The 21,065-nt window shown below is 38.4% G+C and overlaps 3 protein-coding genes across 3 annotated transcripts; 1 reads left to right on the forward strand and 2 right to left on the reverse strand.

Moving 5' to 3' along the window:
• The first annotated feature begins 472 nt into the window (after positions 1–472).
• LOC118455097 (uncharacterized) lies at positions 473–4,077 on the forward strand. Its single transcript, XM_087831834.1, has 2 exons — positions 473–600; positions 839–4,077. Exons 1-2 carry the CDS (start codon positions 491–493, stop codon positions 3,588–3,590), a joined length of 2,862 nt encoding a protein of 953 aa, XP_087687960.1. The 5' UTR covers positions 473–490; the 3' UTR covers positions 3,591–4,077.
• A 1,484-nt stretch (positions 4,078–5,561) lies between these two features.
• LOC102789635 (uncharacterized) lies at positions 5,562–7,448 on the reverse strand. The gene is made up of 6 exons (XM_006802696.2): positions 7,294–7,448; positions 7,104–7,175; positions 6,886–7,004; positions 6,738–6,798; positions 6,516–6,610; positions 5,562–6,432 (listed from the first exon to the last, which is right to left on the reverse strand). Exons 1-6 carry the CDS (start codon positions 7,327–7,329, stop codon positions 5,646–5,648), a joined length of 1,170 nt encoding a protein of 389 aa, XP_006802759.2. The 5' UTR covers positions 7,330–7,448; the 3' UTR covers positions 5,562–5,645.
• A 4,362-nt stretch (positions 7,449–11,810) lies between these two features.
• Positions 11,811–20,855, reverse strand: LOC102786799 (solute carrier family 22 member 13-like). Its single transcript, XM_035912949.2, has 10 exons — positions 20,481–20,855; positions 20,264–20,367; positions 19,791–19,945; positions 17,666–17,834; positions 17,464–17,584; positions 12,959–13,053; positions 12,507–12,721; positions 12,291–12,399; positions 11,960–12,166; positions 11,811–11,871 (listed from the first exon to the last, which is right to left on the reverse strand). The coding sequence occupies exons 1-10, from the start codon at positions 20,853–20,855 to the stop codon at positions 11,811–11,813; spliced, it is 1,611 nt and encodes a 536-aa protein (XP_035768842.2).
• Positions 20,856–21,065: the final 210 nt, after the last annotated feature.

Below are 21,065 nucleotides of genomic sequence, written 5' to 3' on the forward strand. Positions count from 1 at the left end.
AGGCCTCTCTCACCCAGGAAACACGCAGAGAGAGCGTCACCCTGTAACCATGGCAACCGTAACGCTGCTGCCTGGAACAACAGAACGTAGCTGTCAAACAAAACCCAAACAGTCCTGACCCGCCACAATATGAAACAGGGAAGTACGTGTAATCCATTTATTTCAACAAAGTAACTGTATTCTAAATACCACCTTTTTAAACGGTAACTGTAACGGAATACAGTTACTCATATTTTGTATTTTAAATACGTAACGGCGGTACATGTATTCCGTTACTCCCCAACACTGGTTGTAAGTAGTTCCTGTGCGTTTCTTCTAACTTATTATTTTAAAAAAGTACACATAATTGTAGATTATAGATCTCTCCACTACAGGTGGCTGCATTTGTAAAACATTACAGAAAAGATCCTGTCATGTCAAACCTACAAGACAAATTAACCTTAAACTAAGTTTGTTTTCATCATCGTAGTTCCAGCCGCCTGCCAAGGAAATGTGTTCTGCCTGTTTGACACCAGTCTACCCAATGGAGAAAATGGTGGCTAATAAACTTATTCTGCACTACAACTGTTTCTGCTGTAAACACTGTAAGAAGAAGCTCAGGTGAGATGTTAGAACAAAATTATAGAAATTGGAAAATTTATCATATAGAACCCAATCAAAACGACCAAGATGAAAAGATTTAGTATTTGCATTAATAAATGAAACACATAAATCAAATAAATCCTCAATATCAATGAATAAATCATTCACACAAGCTGATCTAGCACAACAAATCAATAATGTGAGAGAAATAAAATTAGATCTGATTTTATATTTGGGCTTTTTCATTTCATTGCAGCACACACAACTATTCGTCTCTTTATGGCGAATTCTACTGCATTTCTCACTACAATCAGCTTTTTAAAAGAAAAGGAAATTATGACGAGGGCTTCGGTCACAAGCAACACAAAGACCGCTGGCTTGATAAAAATAAAGGGACAGATGAGCCAGATGCTAAGCCCACTCCCAAAATGTCAAAGAACAAGTTAAACATTTCTAATGGCTGCAGAGAGGCTTCTGCTGAAGCATTTGCCACAAAGTCATCCCTGAGAGCGTCGGGAGACAAAAGTGTTGCTGATGTTAAAGGTAAACTAAAAATGAGCTGGCCGCCAGAGAAGAAGAATTCTCCGCAGCGAACATATGAACCAGCTCTGAAAAATAAAATCTCTGACATCAGCAGAGCAGGTGCAGTTAGCATGAGCTTTTCAGAGCATTGGAAAAGCGACCGGTTCAGTAACAGAGAAGGAATGAGAGATAAGAGGGGGAAGGAACAGTCTACAACAGCAAGCTTTATCTCAGCTGAGAAGTTTCCCTCAGAGAGTCCTGTCCAAACTAACCACTCAGAAACGAGAATTTCTGTCACAAATCAAAAAACAGTTCACACAAATGTGGCCCCCACCTCAGAAGCAAACCACAGCCCAGTGACCAACAAGCTGGACAGTTCTCCAAATAAAGCTCGGAAATCTGTAAGGTTTGCCCCAAATATTGATGTCGCTCGATACGACCGATCCTCTCAGCTGAGCTCAGGTACAGAAAATGAAATGGTCGCAGATCAGTCTGAACAAATAAATAAAACCAATGATGGAACAGACGTGAGTGAAAACACTATACTTGACGATTTGGCATCTGAATCCAGCGAAGAAAATAGAAAAAGTGAGATGTACCTTGAAATCCCTGAATATAAGCACCGTGAAGAAACAGCCAATATGTCAAACCAAGAGCATGATGCGAACGTAGGGAACAGTTTCAAAACTCCGCAGAATGATATTGAAACTCTGAACGGGGATGTGCAGAAGGTTAATGACTCACTCAACACCCAAAGTCTTACTGAAGCTTTCACTTCAACTACAGACATCATGACACAAAAAGAGCCTTCTGAGAAACTGGATGTCAGTCCAGGGAACCCTGTTAGCGAGCATGAATCAGAAAATGTTGACACAGCACAAAGTCCTGCAGGACCCGTGAATGGAGAGGAAGTCAGTCTTGAAAAAAGTAAAAATCAGCCTGAAAAGCTTCATGTGACTCTTGGACAAGAAGAAGGTGGTGATCAGAAGAAGCCTGTTGGGAGAACAAATTCTCTGAAAGGCTCTGACAAACAGGCTGAAAAGGCCAAAGGCAAACTGGGATCGTGGTCAAAAGGAAAGAGCCCCTTGTCAAAACTCTTCACATCGAGTGGAAATGACAAAACAAACAAAGCAGAACAAAAGGATGCCAGGAAAGCAGATGTCAAACCTAGCAGTGGACTCTTAGGAAGGCTACTTCAGTCATCCTCAGAGAAGGCTGAGGACGTCACAAAATCAGCTGCTCAGGACAAGCGAAGGGATGAAACTCATGTTGATGACAAAAAAACAGAGAATGAAAAAGGCTCTGTTACAAAAGATGCACAAAAAGAAGAAGACCCATCTAAAGTCGCTCCTCAAGAACAAGCGCTTCAGAGCGACATCACGGACAAGTTACAGTCCTCCGAGCCTGATGCACTTAATAATGACTGTAGATCTTCAGAACCTTCCAGCCTGTCCATGATAAGTAGTGAGACAGGTGATGATTTAACATCCATAGCGCAAACGGATGCAATTCTAACTGATGATCAAGAATCTCATTCACAGAGCAGTGAGGCTACAAACCTGCCTGTCTCTGATCTAGAAATAGAGTCTAAAGATCTTGACCCTGCAGCACAATTACTGAGCACACCGCATGGGCAATCAAACAGTGAGTTAATACCTGAGAAAGGTGATGATGCATTAAATGACGTTTTTGGAGATAGCGTCACGTCACCCTTTGCTGACCCACTGGCCACAGAGATAAAAACAGATGAATCTGCCCAACAGCTGAACAAACATGACCCACCGGCTGAAGGAGGAGGGAGCTTGAGCAGTGGAATGCTTTTTGATCTCAACCACAACGGTGCACAAGATTCCTCTGATTTCTTTGGTCTGCCTGACACCCCCAGCACATTTTCAACTTCTATGACTGACACAGCTTTGCTTGAACCTGCTTCTACTCAAAGCTCCAGCCTGGTTGACTCTGGACCAATATCATTTGAAAATGAAGCAATCATTGGCATGTCAGGTCAACTCACCATCCCTGACTCAACACCTATAAGCCAAGATGTTAGTCAACCCTTGGATCCTTTTGGCAGCGAGAAGCAGACAAGTGAACAGGGCTTTGACATATTCAGCTCTAATGATGATCTCTTCAATCAGCCTCCTCCTGTTAATGTGCTCGATCATGGAGGAACTGCTTTCCCTGATGACATCTTTGGAAGCAGCAATGTCTCAAACAGTGCAGATGTGTTTACAGGTCTACCAAGCGGTCAGGCTGCTCAGAGTTCACTGGATGATTTGTTTGGCTCTGAAGCATCCTCTGTTGTTGCACCTTCAGCTCAGATGGACCTTTTTGCTGATGACATTTTTGGATCAGAAGCACAACTACTGCCAGTGTCTGAGCCAGGTGGTGCAAATGTATTAGCTGATAGCTTGTTAGCATCTGAAGAAAACAATACTGAGCAAAAATCAGAGAACAGTAGCTGGATGGATGATTTGTTGGGTTAAAGAGATGACTGTTATAATAACTCCAGCTCAGCCTACCTTTGCATATGTGGATGTCTTACTTTGTCTCTCTTCAGCATTGGGTACCACCCTTTTATGGAGCTGGTTGTACTTGGCATTCAGGCCAGAACAATTAAGCTCAGGGAGAGGAGGGTGTTCAGATTGGTTAACCTGTTTCAACTTATTCTTTTGTTGATGTTGTTGTTGTTTTAATTTGCTCTTACAACTACCACCGCTACTACTAATAGAAATAAAATAAACACTTTTTCACACACATGTATATAATTAAGCACTTGACAATTAAAAAAATAAACAGTATAACTGATTATGTTTAAATTCAAATTGCATTTTATTCAGAAAACTGCATCAAATATTGTAAAAGTTAAAGCTTTATGGTAAATAGCACATCTTCACATTACATCTGCAAAATGCATGCATTTTATTACATTTTACAAGGGCAAAAACTATATTTAATGAATAAATTGATGTGCAGTGACATGTTTTATTAATAAATACTGTATGAAAAGTATAATATAACATTTAAAGAAGATTGTAGAATGTGAAGTAAATGAGATTTTCTGTTGTCTGTAGTGAGTGTTGTCAATATGCTAATGTGAAAATTTCATTCTGAATTATTAAAATTAATAAAACAACCTTTTTAATGTTTTCTCAGGATGACACTTAAATACAATGTGATTCATTAATAAATGTAAATAACCTAAAAATGTTTTCTTGAGCTGTGTCTTGGGTCTCTTTCTGCTTTGTGTGTTCTACACTCACAGCCACTTCACTGGGTACACCTGTTGAGTTCCTCATTATCTGATAAGCCAATCACATGACAACAACTCAATGCATTTAGTCACATAGGCTGAGACGTCCTGCTGAAGTTCAAACTGAGAATCAGGATGGGAAACATTTGAGTGATTTTACACACAACACGGTTGTTGGCGCCAGACAGTTTTCTGTGTATTTCAAACTGCTACAAAATCATCTCTAGGATTTACAGAAAACGGTCTGACAGAGAGAGTTTTCATTTCTGCTGTGACAGGGTCAGAGCTTGGTGTAAACAGCATGAAAGCATGGATCCATCCTGCCTTCCAGCAACAGTTCAAGCTGCTGGTGTTAAAATCGCACCCCTTAGTAACACTTGAGCATTGTTGAAATCCTGCAGCCTAACTGTGTATGGAACATTGTCCATGCCCATCCCTTTATGATCGTAATATGGTAATAAAGGGCGTCAGGGGTGGAGAGCTATAAATACAGCTCTTGCCCTTCATGCTTGACGGTGGGAACAAACACTCATGTGTGCTTGGAATTCTATATCATCGATTAAAAAACTAAGATAGTCAAATTGATGATTTGAGAAAGTGTCCTTGTTAAAATGACATATTGTTTTGAACCTAAAGTTCTATGCAAATGTAACATTTCTGTAAAAACTGGCACTTCCATAGAGCAGCTCTTAAAATAATTTATCTGAAAATCAAATCTTTTGGAAAGCTACGAGAATGTGTGTCTTTTCCGATACCAACTTCTGCATAGTTCTCCTTGCTTTCATATTTTCAAATATCTGCAATTACCCAACCAGGTACTCCGTTTTCCCTATTTGAAGATTTTGATTTTACAGATTTTTACTTTGGATGAAATAATGCACTCACTGAAATATATTGTGACTCCATAACAGGCATCTGTTTCACGCGTTCTGTACAATGACTAACCATTAATGAATAAAACTTTATAAGTTATAAAACATGAATCTTTAGCTAAAATGGCAGTTTTTGTAATGAATCCCTTAATGCTGACAGTTTTATGTCTGACCAGTACAGCTCTGTTCCTAAACAGACTGCTGAGGATCAGCTCAGAGTGTAGCTGCTCCCCTACTCACTTGAACACTGCGGTCCTGTTGTGAGCTGATTTTTTTCTTGATCCTAACAAAACAAAGAATTTCCAGAGTAGCAGACATGAAGCAACGTGAATCTTTATTGAAAACTCTTTGTTCTTGTTTGCTTTTTGATACAGAGAAAAAATAAAGAGAAGGGGTGATAGGAGTCTTAAAGACAATCAGTCAGTTGCTGGGAGACTGACGCAGAAACAGAAACAGCACAGAGCTTTGAAGAGTTTTTGGAGGAAACCTTTTTCTTTCTTCTTGGTTTTAAGGTCTTCACAGCTCTCTGCAGTATTGGTAACTGGTATAAGTGGTTCACACGTGGATGATGTTTCTGAAGGGTGTTCCTCACTGGCTTGAACCTCAGACAAAAATGGAGATTCAGCAGAGGCTGATAGAGAACCTGGTGTTACCATATCATCGTTAATTTCTGGACTTGTTGATTCTTCCTCAGTTCCAGTAATGTTTAAGTCGTTCTGATCTCTTGTTGGGCATTGAGCAGCTTGTGTGTGATGAACTGGCTCGTTGGGGATCTGGGGCTGCAAGATCTTACAAATGTGGTTTGTTGCTACACCAGCGATTGTAGTGAGCAGGGTAGTGTGGTTTGCAGTGTTGTTGAGCACAGTGTCGTCTGGGTGTTTCTCTCTAATTTCTGCCAAGATGGTTTGGACCATGTCATCTCGCATGGAGCGGGAGAAGATGGCCTTGCTTTCCGTTGCTCTGGGAGTGTTGGAGACTTGATCCAGAGTGGCTTTTGTAACACAGGTGGAGAGTTCGCTCAGACTCTGAGAGGCCAGGTTCAAAAGGGGGTAAGGAGGATGCTCCCAGAAGCCTTGCAGGACTCTGGGAACTACCTCTATCCCTACTTCTTGGGGGCTTAGCAGTCTGGAGGTCTGTGTTTCCTGCTGCTTCTCTTTAAGGATCTCAAGGTATTTGTTGAACATGCTGAGGAGTTTAGGCGTTCTGTAGGTTAAAGTTATAAGTATTCAGATATATTGAGACACTGTAGCTGAATTTTCCATAATTGTATGTCAAATGGGACTCACTGAAATTTGGGAGGTATGGCCTCTGGATATTTGAGGAGCAGCCGAGCCTGTAGCTCAATGTCCTTCATTTTATTAATAATGTTCACTGCCCACACCTGAAACAAATCAAATCAAAACAAAACAAAAGAAGAATACACATATAAAGTGCATTTCTGTTGTTAATGAAAATTCTTTTTAAAAATCTACAAATTACTATAAGGTCCATCGGTTTTCTTGTCTTACCAGTTTCAGAAGACCTTTGGTTTCATTTTCTTCAAATTTCTCAATGTCAAACTCCCAAAGTCTTAAAATGGACACAAAGCAGGTTTTTATCTCAGCATCATCACAAACAGACGTTCATCTATGGTCTGTTGGTGTCACGGTAACTCACTGCTCTCTCAGTGTTTTTTTGTTCTCCTCCATTAAAAGGTTGATCATATCTTCAGCAGTTATATGAGATGGTATCTGATTTTCCTGCTGATGTCCAAGGAATGCCATCATCACTGCAATCTAAAAATAAAGAGACATTTAATCATGAGCACTAAAAATAAATCAAAATTTACCAGATATTTTACGTCAGTTTTGACTTGGATGGATTGTGGTTCTTACCTGAGTCTTGTAGCTTTGAAGGTGCCAGCAGGTCTTTAAAGCTGTGTTGTACTCAGGTGTGTCAAACAACACCTGTCAAAGAAACAAGAAGTTACTCATTATTAGTTAACTTGATTCATTGTATTTTTTTAAAAATACACCAAATTCTTCATACTGTTTAAATGCAGTAAAATTAAAGACTCTCACATACCCCAGTAGGTTTGCAGACTCCAATACTTTCCTCCATTAAAATGTTGTTGCTGCGTATAGCAAAAATGGTCAAATACAACGTGAGCACTTAGCTAAAAGGTCAAGATGAAAATGGTTGTTTCTCCTGCACAAATGAAGTTTGTTATTATTGAAGCAGAATTCTAGAACTGTCTTATGATTGATTACACATCGCAGCAGGTCACTATGGTGACACCATGCAACTTTCATGTTGTTAAGTACTATCATATTTGTATTTATTTTACTACACTTTGTTTTCTGAATAAATAAAGTGTAGGCTATAGCTATCCTTAAGTTGCTGCAGTGAAAAGATGCATGCAAGTCGTCATTCAGAAAAAAAGGAAGGAAAAACAACCTGAACAATCATGTTAATTCATATTATTTGCCTGTTTATCTCCATTTTCTCATTGTAGATGTCAACTTACAAGGTTTCTTTAAAACACTGGGTTATGAGTTGTGGAGAGGAATGATGCATGCATTTGAAGTGTGACAGCACCGGCCCTTTAAACAGCCAAGAGGGAGAGATCTCTGTGTGTTCTGTAGTGGGATTGTAGGATGCTAAAATACGAATTACCAGGTAAATTATACCATTTTTGATACCACTGGAAAAAGTTTTACCCCATCCCACAACAACAAAAGTTATGGTGAAGAAGTCATATTTAAAACAAGTTGTTAATTTTCAACTAATGTTCGAAGTTACACGTTAGATTTAATAAAATAATAATTTAAGATTAGTTAAGTTTAGATGGTCTTGATGCACGCTCAATCATCCAGGTAAGTAAATCTCCAAAAGTTGATTCTGTTCATCCGGATGTAGCGTTTTGTGGGAGAAACGTTTAGATGGTTTATACATTTTACATATTATTTAGACAATTTCATTAATGACTATTAGTTATAGTGATATAAAGACATCACTATAGATGACATTTTAATAAATTACTGTGAAAGGAGAAAAGTTAAAGTTCATTTTCCACATTCCACATTCTTTTCTCATCTCACACGGCTCCGCCTCAGTCTCCAGCTCTTCTAATTCTTCTAAGCAGGTCTAATTCTGCTCTGGATTTCACTTTTTATTTGCTTGGATTATGTCTTCACACTCTGGGCTCTCAGTTTCTGTGGCTGCTCTGCACAGCCACAAACCTGCTGGGTTCTTCACCCGTACTGAATCTGCTCTACGACATCTCAATATCTCATAAGCATCCCACAGTCTGGCAGCTGCTATGTTAGTGACAGGTTGATAATGTGCCTATTGGTTAATTCCTAATAGTTAAAGGTCTACTATTAGCGTGTGCGACAGCCAGATTAACATTCTTGATAATTGTTTAATGCTTGAATGTTGTTGAGACGGGAGCTTTACTGACACCTGAAATTCCTACTAAAGTGCTGTTTCGTGTTATTGTCACAGTCCTGGGTCAGTTGACCCAGTGTTTTGAGATTTTGGGGGCTTTCCAGTTTTTCTTTATGTATTATGAGATATTTGGGATGTGTAATGTTTGTATTATTTCTTCTACTCATCCCATTTATGTGTTTAGTCTTGTTCTCTCTCGCAAATTGCTCTAGAGCTCAGCTCTCCCCCAGTGTTCAATCCTCGTGTCTGTTGCTCTTTTGTCTGTCAAGTTTGTGTGTCACATCCTGGTTTCAGTATTCTGTCACCTCCTGTTTTATTGTGACAGTCCCCCATCTCGTGTGCGTTATGATCTGTTTTACTTACCATGTCTCATTAAAATAAACATCTCCCCTAATGACCTTTTTGTGAATGTATTGTTTTTTCCCCCATGTTCACTGTCAGGATGTTGAGTCTGCTGAGTGTGTCTGCATTTGGCCCCTCTCGTTCCTCGTACACCCTTATACATGACAGTTCTGAATGTTAACTACTTCAGATGTTAGTGAGGGGAGGAGCTGTGTTCCTGTCTGTGAAGCTGTGCTAGTTTGGTTTCTTCGTGCCTATGAAGCAGACCATTTTTCAAACCAGGATCTAGTGCTGAGACGGTGAGGTCTGCAGCTGTGCCAGCCATGCTCCAGCTTCCCCCCACAGTCCAAAAATATGCATGTTAGGTTCATGCCTATGGTGTGAATGGTTATCTGTCTCTATGTATTGCTCTTGTAATAGACTGGTGAACTTTTCAGAGTGCGCTATAACAGCCCCCCTGCTAGTCTAAATTGAAAAAGTGGTTAAGAAAATGCATGTATGGATAATATATTGTGTATACCACACTCTGCCACTGTGGGCTGTATCAGGGACAGGAGGAGTGTGGTGGACAGCTTTGTTGAGTGGTGTGAGCTAAACCATCTACAACTTAACATCACAAAGACAAAGGAACTGATCATGGACTTCAGGAGGTATGCTCCTCCTCCTACCCCTGTCACCATCAGAGGGGCTGACGTGGTGGGTACACATTGACTGTAAACTGGACTGGTCCAAGAACACCAGTGCTGTGTTTAAGAAAGGGCAGAGTCGGCTTTTCCTACTGAGGTGGCTCAGGTCTTTCAACGTTTGTGGGAAATGCTGACCATGTTCTATCACTCTGTGGTAAAGAGCGCTGTGTTCTTTGCAGCCGTGTGCCAGGGCAATGGGGTGAAGACAGCTGATGCCAACAGGCTGAACAAGCTGATTATAAAGGCTGGTTCTGTCCTGGGTGTCAGACTGGAGAACCCGGTGGAGGTGTCTGAGAGGAGAATGCTAAAAAGGCTTCTCTGTGTCATGGACAACCCCTTCCATCCCATGCACGCCTCCATGATGGACCATCGGAGCACACACAGCAAAAGACTCATCGCCCCTAAATGCAGAACTGACCGCCACAGGAAATCCTTTCTACCCATGGCTATAAGGCTGTCCAACTCTTCCTCGCTCTGTAGATGATTTTCTTAGGATTACTATCAATGTCTTTTTGTTCTCATTAAGATTAAGATTACTTAACAGTATGTTACTGAATATATTATTGTATATCTTTATTCTCTTGCTTTATTGAGCTAAGATAAGACAAGACACATGTCTTGTCTTATCTTATCTTGTCTTATATAACAAAGTAAAATATTTCAAAGCAAAAACAGAAAAGGCTCAGTATTACACTATAAAATGTATTACACAGTATTGTGCACTAAAGTAACTTAGTGTGTGTGAAGAGTTGCGATAGTCAGTGCAGGTTGAAATAAACTCGATGTGAAAGAACAAATTGGAGGTATGGAGAGAGAGCAGTCGACCGCTTTTACTTTATTTTATTTTATCACATTTGAAAAAAAGTATTTACAGTTTCTTTGTATCATTTCTTTTATTTGTGGGAAACGACTGGATTTGTGTTATATAACATGCAGCCCATGAAATTTAAATTTGGTGTTAAATCTTTTTTATATTTAGATTTAAATTACATCAGAATGAAATTATGACTTTGCACGAAAGTGCCAGATGGTTTAGGTGCCAGTATCAAGTGATGGTTGTCATCACACTCTACTTTCACTAAAGAGTATTTTTGGATTTAATGTTAAACTGTTTGCAAACAATGCCTTTAAAGAAAAGATTGAAAGTGAATCATTTATCACTAAATTATAGCGTACAAAACATGTAGTGCTTAGAAAAAATTAATTTATAATTATGATGAATAAAGGTATAATAAAGTAAGTCCATAAACTGATGCCAAATCATTAAAAAGCTCATATAAGACTGTATCTAAATGCTTGCATTATATAAAACTAAGAGATCTCTTATATCAAAAATCATTAATACAATAACGGTATTGTTTCACAATTGGTCCATACAATACAACTCTGTGGAGGTACGGAGAAACATACAAAGCAAACACTAATACAGTGTCTCTGCTGCAGAATAAAGCAAGGAATTATAAAGTGATCAGATTATTATGAACCATGGATTAATTAGTAGAATATGTGTCTTCAAATTTGAGGATTTTGATGATCTCGACAGTGCAGTGATGCTCTACAGAGCACAAAATCATTTCTTTCATAATCTCATATCATAATCTCACTCCCTAGTTTAGTTATCCATGGTTCTAATTCTTAGTCCCTCTCCTGATTTAGTTAGTCCCCTTTCGTGTCCAGTTGTTCCCTGTCTCATCTGTGTGTATGTCTGTCTCCTGTATGTTGTCAGTCTGGTTTTCATGTCTTTCCCTGTTTGTCTGTGTCAAGCTCACATCTTGTTTTTTGTTCTTTGTCTCTGTTCCGTGTTTGTCACTTCCTGTTTTATTTTGTTAGTCGTGGTCTCGTCTGCATTATGTTGAGTTTTGCTTCCTCTGCCTCCTCAAGCCTAATTTGTTCCTAGTGTGTTCCCCAGCTGTTTCCACTACCCTTATCACCCACCTGTGTATATATGTCCCAGCCTTGTTTGTCTATGGTTGTGATTTCTCTTATCTGTCTGTGTCCTGTCTTTTTGGAGTTTCCTGTGTTAGAATCCCCACATATTTGAATTCAAAACATATCATAATTATTTTGGTATATTTGTAGAAAGAGTTAAAAACTCAATACAAAACAACGTCAGTACACAAACATCTACATCTTGGTTGAATATAAATGTAGACTGGTAGTTGTTCTTCTTGTGGAACTAACTTGTCTGAAAGATATAAAACAGAAACAGATGAAAAAAATGATGACTGACAAAATAACATGTTTGAGATGCTGCAGTAGTTAAACACTGATACCCATTGCGCTCAGCCTCTTCAGTCGTCTCAGGAAGCTCTTTTCTTTTGGTTTCGGGAAGCAAGAAGCCGAGAAATCCACCTATCAACGTAAGGCAGCTGAAGACTGTGATAGGTATGACCGAGTGGTACGTGGCCAACAAGTTCAGCAGTGGAGCCAGTAATCCACCTAATCTTCCTGACATGGATCCTAAAGCTGTGGCTGTTTGTCTGAAACAGGAGGACAAAAAATACTTTGCTAAGTTGGTTTTGCCTTCTGTTCTTTTTTTGTTTTAACATTTTTAAACAAGTCAAGCAATTTTGATAAACATGAATAAAAACTGTGACTGCTTACCTAACTGATGTTGGAAACAACTCCTGCATAAAGACCATACAAATAGAGCCAGCCCATATCAAGAAAAAACGAGACGCAACAGCTAAAGATGTGACAGCAATGGCGTAACCTGACATAAAGGAAATTAATTAATTAATTAATTACTTAATAAAAGTGAACATATACATGATACGCAGATAATTAAAAATGTATTTTGCGATATAACAAAGCTTTTACCATCAGGAACAGCGAGGATAAGTATGGAAGAGAGTCCTCCAATCAGAAGGGTTGCTATGAATAATATTTTCCTCCCAAAAATCTCCAGCAGCCACATGGAGAGTAAAACAGATGGTATTGAAAAAACACCAAAAAGGAGTTGAATTAAAAAGATGCTCAAACCAAAGTTTTCCGTGTCTAAGTACAAACTGTAGACGGAAAGGTTCACTGAAAACCTTTAAAACAGGAGAAAAACACATTTAATCACACAGAAAAGTATCATGAACCATTTATGACACATTTAAGAAAGGCCATTTAATCATCAAAACATTAAATTACCAATCTTACTGTCTGAAAAAAGTTACAGTTTATTAAGTTTTTTTTAAATAAAGATTTGTGTGAACCTAAAGTGATTACAAATATAGTATATTTCCCTTTTCATTTATTAACCTCACTATAGATCTTGAACTTACCATGATAGTATTATAATAAAGAAATATCTGGTCAACAGTGATGATCCAAAGATGATTTTTATTCCTCCATTATTCACAGTGTTATTCACTTCAATCTGTGGGAGAAGTAATACCTAATGTAAGTAATGCTTACAATAACAAATTTGAAAATAATTTGTAGCATTTTATTGTGTCATACCTTCACTAGTATTATTATGATTTTAAGTTAGAACATTTTTTAACTAAGTTCATTTTTAAATGCAGAAATAGAGAATAGTAGAGTAAAAGGAAAATGTCCTTGTCTTTTAACAATCTCTCAGGTTCTTTCAGTATGCACAAATTGTAACAATTTTGTTTTTGTTTTAATTTCCTGTCTTTGATTTTTTTTAAGTGAAGAATTTACTATAAAGCCTTAAAAAGAGTCAACCAACTTTTTTGTTTAGTTTTTAAATTTTTAAATGCATTTCTTCTAATAAAGATTTGACTAATGAGGTAATTAGTCTTTGGTACTTGTTTGCAGTTGTTGGCAGGATCGAAGACTCTTTGAAATCCCAGACACCTGGCTGTAAAGTGGCTTTGCATTCTTAAGTGTAAAACATTACCAGTATTATATCACAGTAAGTATTCTAATTTTCTTTAGATTTCTGTTTTTCCTAGCCATTTTGGTAAGCCAGTGTGTCAGCAAAGAAATTCTCATTTAGTTGCACCGTTAGCTAGCAGCTAATAAGCTAACACTTAGCGAAGCGACTGTGTTAGCTTGTTAAGTTAGCTGACCGTGTTTGTTCACCGTGATAGCTGAGACAGACCACTAAGTTTTTAAACTATAGAAAACGTGTAATTTTAAACAGCTATTTAATTGTTTCCCTTTTTTTAATGTAATACTCTCCAGACATATATACAGACAGTATAACAAAGAATGATCTTTAAAATTTAAAGCGATGGACTTGAATGAAGTAAGAACGATCAGGAGCAAATGTAATGTAATGGTAATGGACATCGTGAGTGACAGGAGCTGGTTAAAGTCTTTATTTAGAGATATGACAATGTAGAGAAATGGCTGAACGTTTTAGGGGGAATATGTTGCTGCATGGCTGTTCAATTAAAGCAAAAGATAGTAGCAATATAGAATTATTCTTTTTCTGCTAAAAAAAAAATTCTTGCTATTTTTTTGTTTAGGCAAATTTAAACAGCCCTTTGAAAGTTAAGATTCTTGTTTTGGACGTCTTATTAAATTGGTGCTTTGAAAATATGTGCTATTACTAGAAACTGAATGTGCTATCCACTTCTTTCACCTTGGTTAACAATTTAGATCCTTGTTGTCAACACAGCAGAGGTGCTGGAAAACTTGAAGTATCCCTTTACACTTGTATGGAGGAACAAATATCACTGTATGGAGAATAGCCATAACTATCACTTTACCATAGTTCAATTACCTTTGCTCTTTTTTAATGTAGGTATACACAGAGTTCTAACATTGAAAGGAGTTAAAACAGAGCATGCCCAACACGTTCTGCACCAAACTTGACAGGTGTCTTAACTTTAATTGACTTTATTGAAGTAGAAGACTCACAAAACAAGTAAGTCTTTCGTGGTTCCACGGTCATTGACCAAGTGTTTTGAGTTTGTATGGGTTTATGATGCATTTCTGAATTTATTATGCGTTCTACTAGGGCTGGGCGATATATCGAGTTTTTTTAAAAATATCGATATATTTTTATACGAGATATAAGATGTGACAATATCTTTTATATCGATATAGTCTATGTTACGTTATAATTATAGTTGTGGAGCCACAAGTTTGCCTCTCTTTCGTCCACTTTTGTCTTTACGCAACGTTACTCGGCCTCGCCTCTCCTTCACTGAACACAACTCCCCCTCCCTCCCCCATTGCTTCACCTGCAGGCAGCGACAAGATGGACACGGCAAATCTCCGTTAACGAGGTACTGCGCATCGCCCCGTGCGTGGGGCTGGACGGCGTCAACGTGTTAACGAGCTAACCACGCTAACGAGCTAACCACGCTAACGCCATGTACGGCCTAAAATCCTTTCATTCTCTCAAAAATCGACAGCGCGCCTTATGTATGAATTCTGGTTGTGCTTGATGACCGCGAACCGATTTTATGTGGTACACAGCGTTCAGCAATCTGTCAAAAAAATGTTTTAGTACGACTTTGGTAAGCTACGGAGCAGCACCGCTTGATGGATTGTCAGAGCATTACGGCTACCGAGGAGCCTCGCGGAGTGATACGTACTGTGCTTCAACGTAATATTACCGTATTGTGTGTGTATAAGGACCATAAATGGCACCTGTTAAGAGACATGGTTACAAAGAGGATTTCAAACTCCAGGCTGTCAGTCACACAGTAGAAGTTGGGAACAGAGCAGCTGTGAAATCTGCCTTTGTTATTATGCTCAGCGTCTGTTAGTTTACATTTTGACAGCACAATTGCGAGCTCTTTGTTATGCACAAAAACAACATAGCTTTCTTTTATTTATGGAGCATTATTATTTAATAAATGCTCATAATTTATTTTTGAGTAGTTTTTTTCATGCTTTTCGTGTCATGCTTTGACTAAGAACTCTCTTTTTGTTCTTACCTTGTGGCTTTAAAAAAAATATCGAGATATATATCTTATATCGCCGTCCAGGTAAAAAATATCGAGATATGAATTTTGGGTCATATCGCCCAGCCCTACGTTCTACATCGTTTAGACTTGTAGCCTCACATTATTTCCCTGTGCTTCCTAGTTTAGTCATCCATGTTTCTAGTTCTTCTGTGTCAAGCTCACATCTTTTGTTCTTCGTCTCTGTGTTCCGTGTTTTTTACTTTCTGTTTTATTTTGTTAGTCGTGGTCTCGTCAGCATTATGTTCAGTTTTGCTTCCTCTGTCTCGTCAAACCTAATCTGTTCCTTCTGTGTCCCCCAGCTGTTTCTACTACCCTCATCACCCTCCTGTATATATGTGTCTCAGCCTTGTTTGTCTATGGTTGTGACCTCCCTCATCCCTCTAGCTGTGTGTCCTGTCTATTTGGAATGTCCTGTGTTAGAGGCCTCAAGTATTTGCCAGTTTAAGTTAGTTATATTCAGTTCCCTGAATTTCCTGCAGTAAAGTTGACTCTAAGTTAGTCCTGCATTCGAGTCCTGCATATAGGGTTCAACTCAAATGACTATTTGACATGAAACTCAAACCGAGATTTTGACTTTTTTTTCATTTTTGTCTTATTTGTATTAACATGATCAATTTGTTTTTGTATATATGTTTGATTGGCCTGGTGACCTGTCCAGGATGCACCATTCTTCTTGTCTTATGTCAATTGAAATATACCCCTACCACAAACATTATGTACTTTTATTTGTTTCTTTCCTTATAGTTCTGTTCTTTGGCCTTTCCCATGTATGGATGACTCGGGGTTTTTCAGAATCTGCACAGTAAGTCTTGAACACTACACTGTACTTCTCTATAACAGGTAAACAGCTCACAAAATACTAACATGCTTTTAACATACCTTTATTTAGCTGGTCTAGTGTTTTGGAGAGGTTTGCTGATTTTTTTTCTTCACTTTTTTTCTTTTACTTCTTTAAAGCTATAAAGAAAGTTAGTGTCATCTTCTACTTTCGGCTGCACCCTTTAGAGGTGCCTGCCTCTGCCTCCAGCTCACCTTATCTCTAGCATCCTCCCCTGCCACACTAGCCCGCTGCTCCTCCTTCACTACATCCATGAATACTCTTAAAGGTCTTCTTCTTCTCCTGCCTTTCAGCTAATGTCCAAACCATCTTAGCATTGCCTCTCTACTTGTCACTTGGGTTAGGTGGCCTTAGAAGTGATTAGTGTCCAGAACGCAGGTCATCTGTTTTAAGCTATCCATAATTAATTTTTTCTCAAAACAACTATAAAAATACAGAGTTGTTACTAAAATAATGGATAGTTCTCAAACAGAACTCATACACACATCAAGGGTTACTAGGTGAGGCTTAAATACAAAAAGGTATGATGATAATTTGCAGAATCCTCTGGCTCATAAGTGGAAACCATCTCTGATAAATTAGAGAGATGATTTCTCTCATTCATTCAAGAAAAGTATAATGAGCAAGATACAGATACTACAAGGGCCCTCGTTATAGTAATCCATGCTGATAACCCAGGTTATTATCAGCCTGTGAAAGTCTGTCATCATTCAAAGTAACTAAACTAAAAAAGTAACTATTGTACTTATTTCTTTTAAGTTATGTCAACTTATTCCAGTGGGACAACATGATTGAAAACTTGAGGTAGGAGTTATTGAATGTTTTTTAATTTAATTACTAAACATGTTAGTTTTATTGTAGTCAAAAGATATATGTCAAATGTAATGAAAAAATTCCGTTATAAACTTTAACCTTTAAATTCATCAACTTAAAAAGTTTAAGGCAATTATTTAAAGTTTAAACTTTTTGGGCTTTACAGATAAACATTTTGCTTTCAGGTATTTTACAGGTGCCATCGATGTTCTTGAAAACTCCTCCCCTATTGAATGTGATTCACTACCTTGTCCAGAAGAGACTCTGACACAGGGTGTTTGTTAATGGCTGCTGCTTTGACAATGAGCTGTTTGGCTTCTTCTTTTCTGCCTCTGCTTAACAGCCACCTGGCTGACTCTGGAATAAACCTGATAGAACAAAATGGCACTTCAAACAAACAGACATTTTTAAATGTATAAATGGCTCAATAAATAGAGTGAAATGCACACCATATGTAGATAATAAGCACTGCAAGTGGAACTGCTGTGATCAGCTGAGCCAGTCTCCAGTTTCGGATGCCATAGATCATACCAGCGAGGACGCACTGTCCAATTGCACTAAACAGCTGAGTCACACAAGTTCCCCATGATCTTTTGGACGCCCCAATCCATTCAGTGGCTGCAATAAAGAAAACATATTAATTGCTATTTTAATTGAGATACAAAGAATACAAAAAAATATAAATTACAAAGAACAAACCTTCAAAGGTACACAATCAGCTGTTATAAATATCTCGGCTGACTGTACATATATTTTTCTATTACTGTTTTACACCTGATCAGACAGAACATCATCAACTCCATCAACAAGGCCAAACAAAGCTTCTACTCTGGTATTATCACTTCTTGTGAGGGCAACTTTAAGACTATGTTTTCACTTCTCAACAAAACTCTTCAGCGCCCTAATGCTTTACCACCACACTTCTATTCTTCTGAAACCTATAACTCCTTGATGTTGTTCTTCACTACAAAAATTAATAACATTCGCCAGCAACTCAAATGCTGTGTCTACCCCCTCTCCACAAACTTTTCTCCATTTTGAGCCCTTTTCCACCTTTCATCTTCCTGATTTATCTGATATTACTGAGATCATATGTAAATCAAAGCCCACCACATGCTTCCTATGCCTACAGGGCTTGTGAAATCTTGCCTCTCTTCCGTACTCCCACTCATCTCTGCTATCATTCACTCTTCACTCGCCACCGGCATCGTTCCCTCCGTACTCAAGATTGTTTCAGTCACTCGAGTACAGAAAAAACCTTCTTTAGACCTTTACAACTTTAACAACCTCTGTCCGATTTCTAATCTACCCTTCATTTCTAAAATAATTGAAAAAGTAGTTGCAGCTCAACGTCATTTACACCTGGTTAATAATAACATCTATGAGAGATTTCAATCTGTTTTTTTGCTCATGTCACAGTACAGAAACTGCTTTACTTAAAGTCACTGATGATCTTTTACTTGGAGCTGACTCTGGTCTTCTCAACATTCTCATTTTGGATCTGAGCTCAGCCTTCGACACCATCTCTCACTCCATCCTTCTAAGCAGACTTTCCTCTCTTGGTATCTCCGACACACCCCTAGCCCGGTTCAAATTATATCTCCTTGACCCCTCCCAGTTTATTCAACTCAAATCATTCCGCTCTCGTCTCTTCCCGGTCACTTCTGGTGTACCCCAAGGTTCAGTCTTAGGCCCTCTTCTCTTCATAATTTACATCCTCCCTCTTGATACCCTTTTCCGTAAATTTGATCTTCATTTTCACTGTTTTGCAGATGACACCCAGTTATATCTCTCCTGCAGGCCTGATTCCTCTCTCTCACCTTCTTCTCTTACAAAATGCTTATCCCAGTTAAAATCCTGCTTCAGCTCTAATTTACTTAATGAGGATAAAACTGAAATCCTCCTTATTGGAACTAAATCAAACCTACTGAAGGCTAATCATTTCTTACTCACTATTAATAACTCCACAGTTTTCCCCTCTCCTCGGGTTAAGAGCCTTGGTGTCATCCTAGATAGTTCACTATCCTTTAAATCTGACATCAATAATCTCACCCGTTCTGCCTATTTCCATCTACACAACATTAACAGATTTTGTCCTTCTCTTTCCACCCAGTCTACGTCCATTCTTGTCCACAGTCTCGTTACCTCCCGGCTTGACTATTGTAATTCTCTCTTGCATGGTTTCCCCCAAAAGTTAGAAGTTGAAAATCTCCATTTCAATCACATCTTGATTGTCTGTGGTTTACAGATGCAAAATTACATAAATGTGTCTTTGTCCTTTGTCCATCCTCTTTTTGTTTAGAAACTGAATATATTTTGCCTCTTATGTAAATTTAAATATGTAAAACGGTCACAAAGGCAACAGTAAGATAAAAGTAACAATACGAATAATAAATGGGAAGAGGTGGAAGTAGAAAGTGTAAATGGAAAATATCAGATCAGTACAGCCTTGTTGGACCTAAAAAACATTATAAGAACATCATCTTAGCCATTGAGAGTACAAGTGGCAATTATTTTACAGTTAAAATGATTGTTAGTTGCAAAGTTTGTGCAAAGGTAGTTTACTCTTCATACACAGTATGATGCTGTTGACTCGATATCCTCCAACTCCAAATCCCACTAGAAACAGAGATACTATATATAAGTAGACGTTGGGACAGAGAGCTGTTGTCACGGTGAATACAGACAACAGAACTGCTGGAATCTGAGTTGCTCGTTTGCGGCCGAACCTGAAACACCAAGAGAAACACGCAGGGATACATTAGCTTCTGTTATGATACTAAGCACACTAAATCACAAGAGCTGCTGGTTAATGTTGTGCCATTAAAGAGATAACAATGCAGTCATCGAAAATCTTAACGAGTGTGTGCGGCACACTCTTGACAAGAAAGCAAAGAAACGGGTCTGAAAATTTCAAACAATTTCTTTTTTAAGTTATGAAAAATATTTAAAAATTATTTGGATAGCTGTTGCTAAGATAGGAAAGTATTTCTGTAGTCAGATAATGTCCAAAAGGAACCATGAACTACTGCAAGGAGCACACTTACGATTCAGCAAAAGGTCCAAATACGAGGGAACCAACAAGAACTCCAGCCATGTACATTGCTTGAATCACTTCCACCAAGCTGGCCTGGCCACACACTAGATCAAACTGTGAGTATTTGTAAAAATAATAATAATAATAATAATAAAACAGACAAACAAAATAATTAATGTAATGTTTCATGGAGGTGAGAGATCTACTGAACAACGAATTTCACTTACATCAGTGACTATGGTGGCTTTGTAGAGCATGTTCCCATACACCCATCCATCCTGGCACCCTGTGGTCTCATTGAGTCCGTACTCTCTGATAGTATCAATGTCCCAGCTCACTGGGACAAACATCTCACACTTGCTGAAGGTCCCATCCTCCTCTCGAGGCACGGTCAGGTTGAGCTGCTCCTCTGAGGTCAGGTTAGGAGCAGCACTGAGGATCCAGTCTGTGTTGCAGTGTCTGTCTGGATCTGATTGGATGAAAACAAAACTGGCAAAGAAAAAAGGCTGAACAAAGTTTGGATAGCAAAGTGCAATTAGAGTGATCTTCTGGAATAATCCAAATTCCCCAATGTTCCTTAGAATCTCTCCAAAGTCTGTCATTTTGAGCTTGATGGTGAAGGTCTGAAAAACAAAAAGCTGCAGCACAGACTCATACAGTGACTGTTAATGTTTAACCCAGCTATATTATCGTTTTAGCACACATATGACCCTTTATTTTAATTGTTCTTACTTGATGGTACTGAACTGCTGTTATGTCAGCACATTCATATATCCTCTATACAACTGTGTAAAAACTCTCTTATCACTTAT

The sequence above is a fragment of the Neolamprologus brichardi genome, chromosome 18 (genome assembly GCF_056152115.1).
Source record: "Neolamprologus brichardi isolate AB-2024 chromosome 18, ASM5615211v1, whole genome shotgun sequence".
In the NCBI taxonomy this organism is placed as follows: Eukaryota; Metazoa; Chordata; class Actinopteri; order Cichliformes; family Cichlidae; genus Neolamprologus; species Neolamprologus brichardi.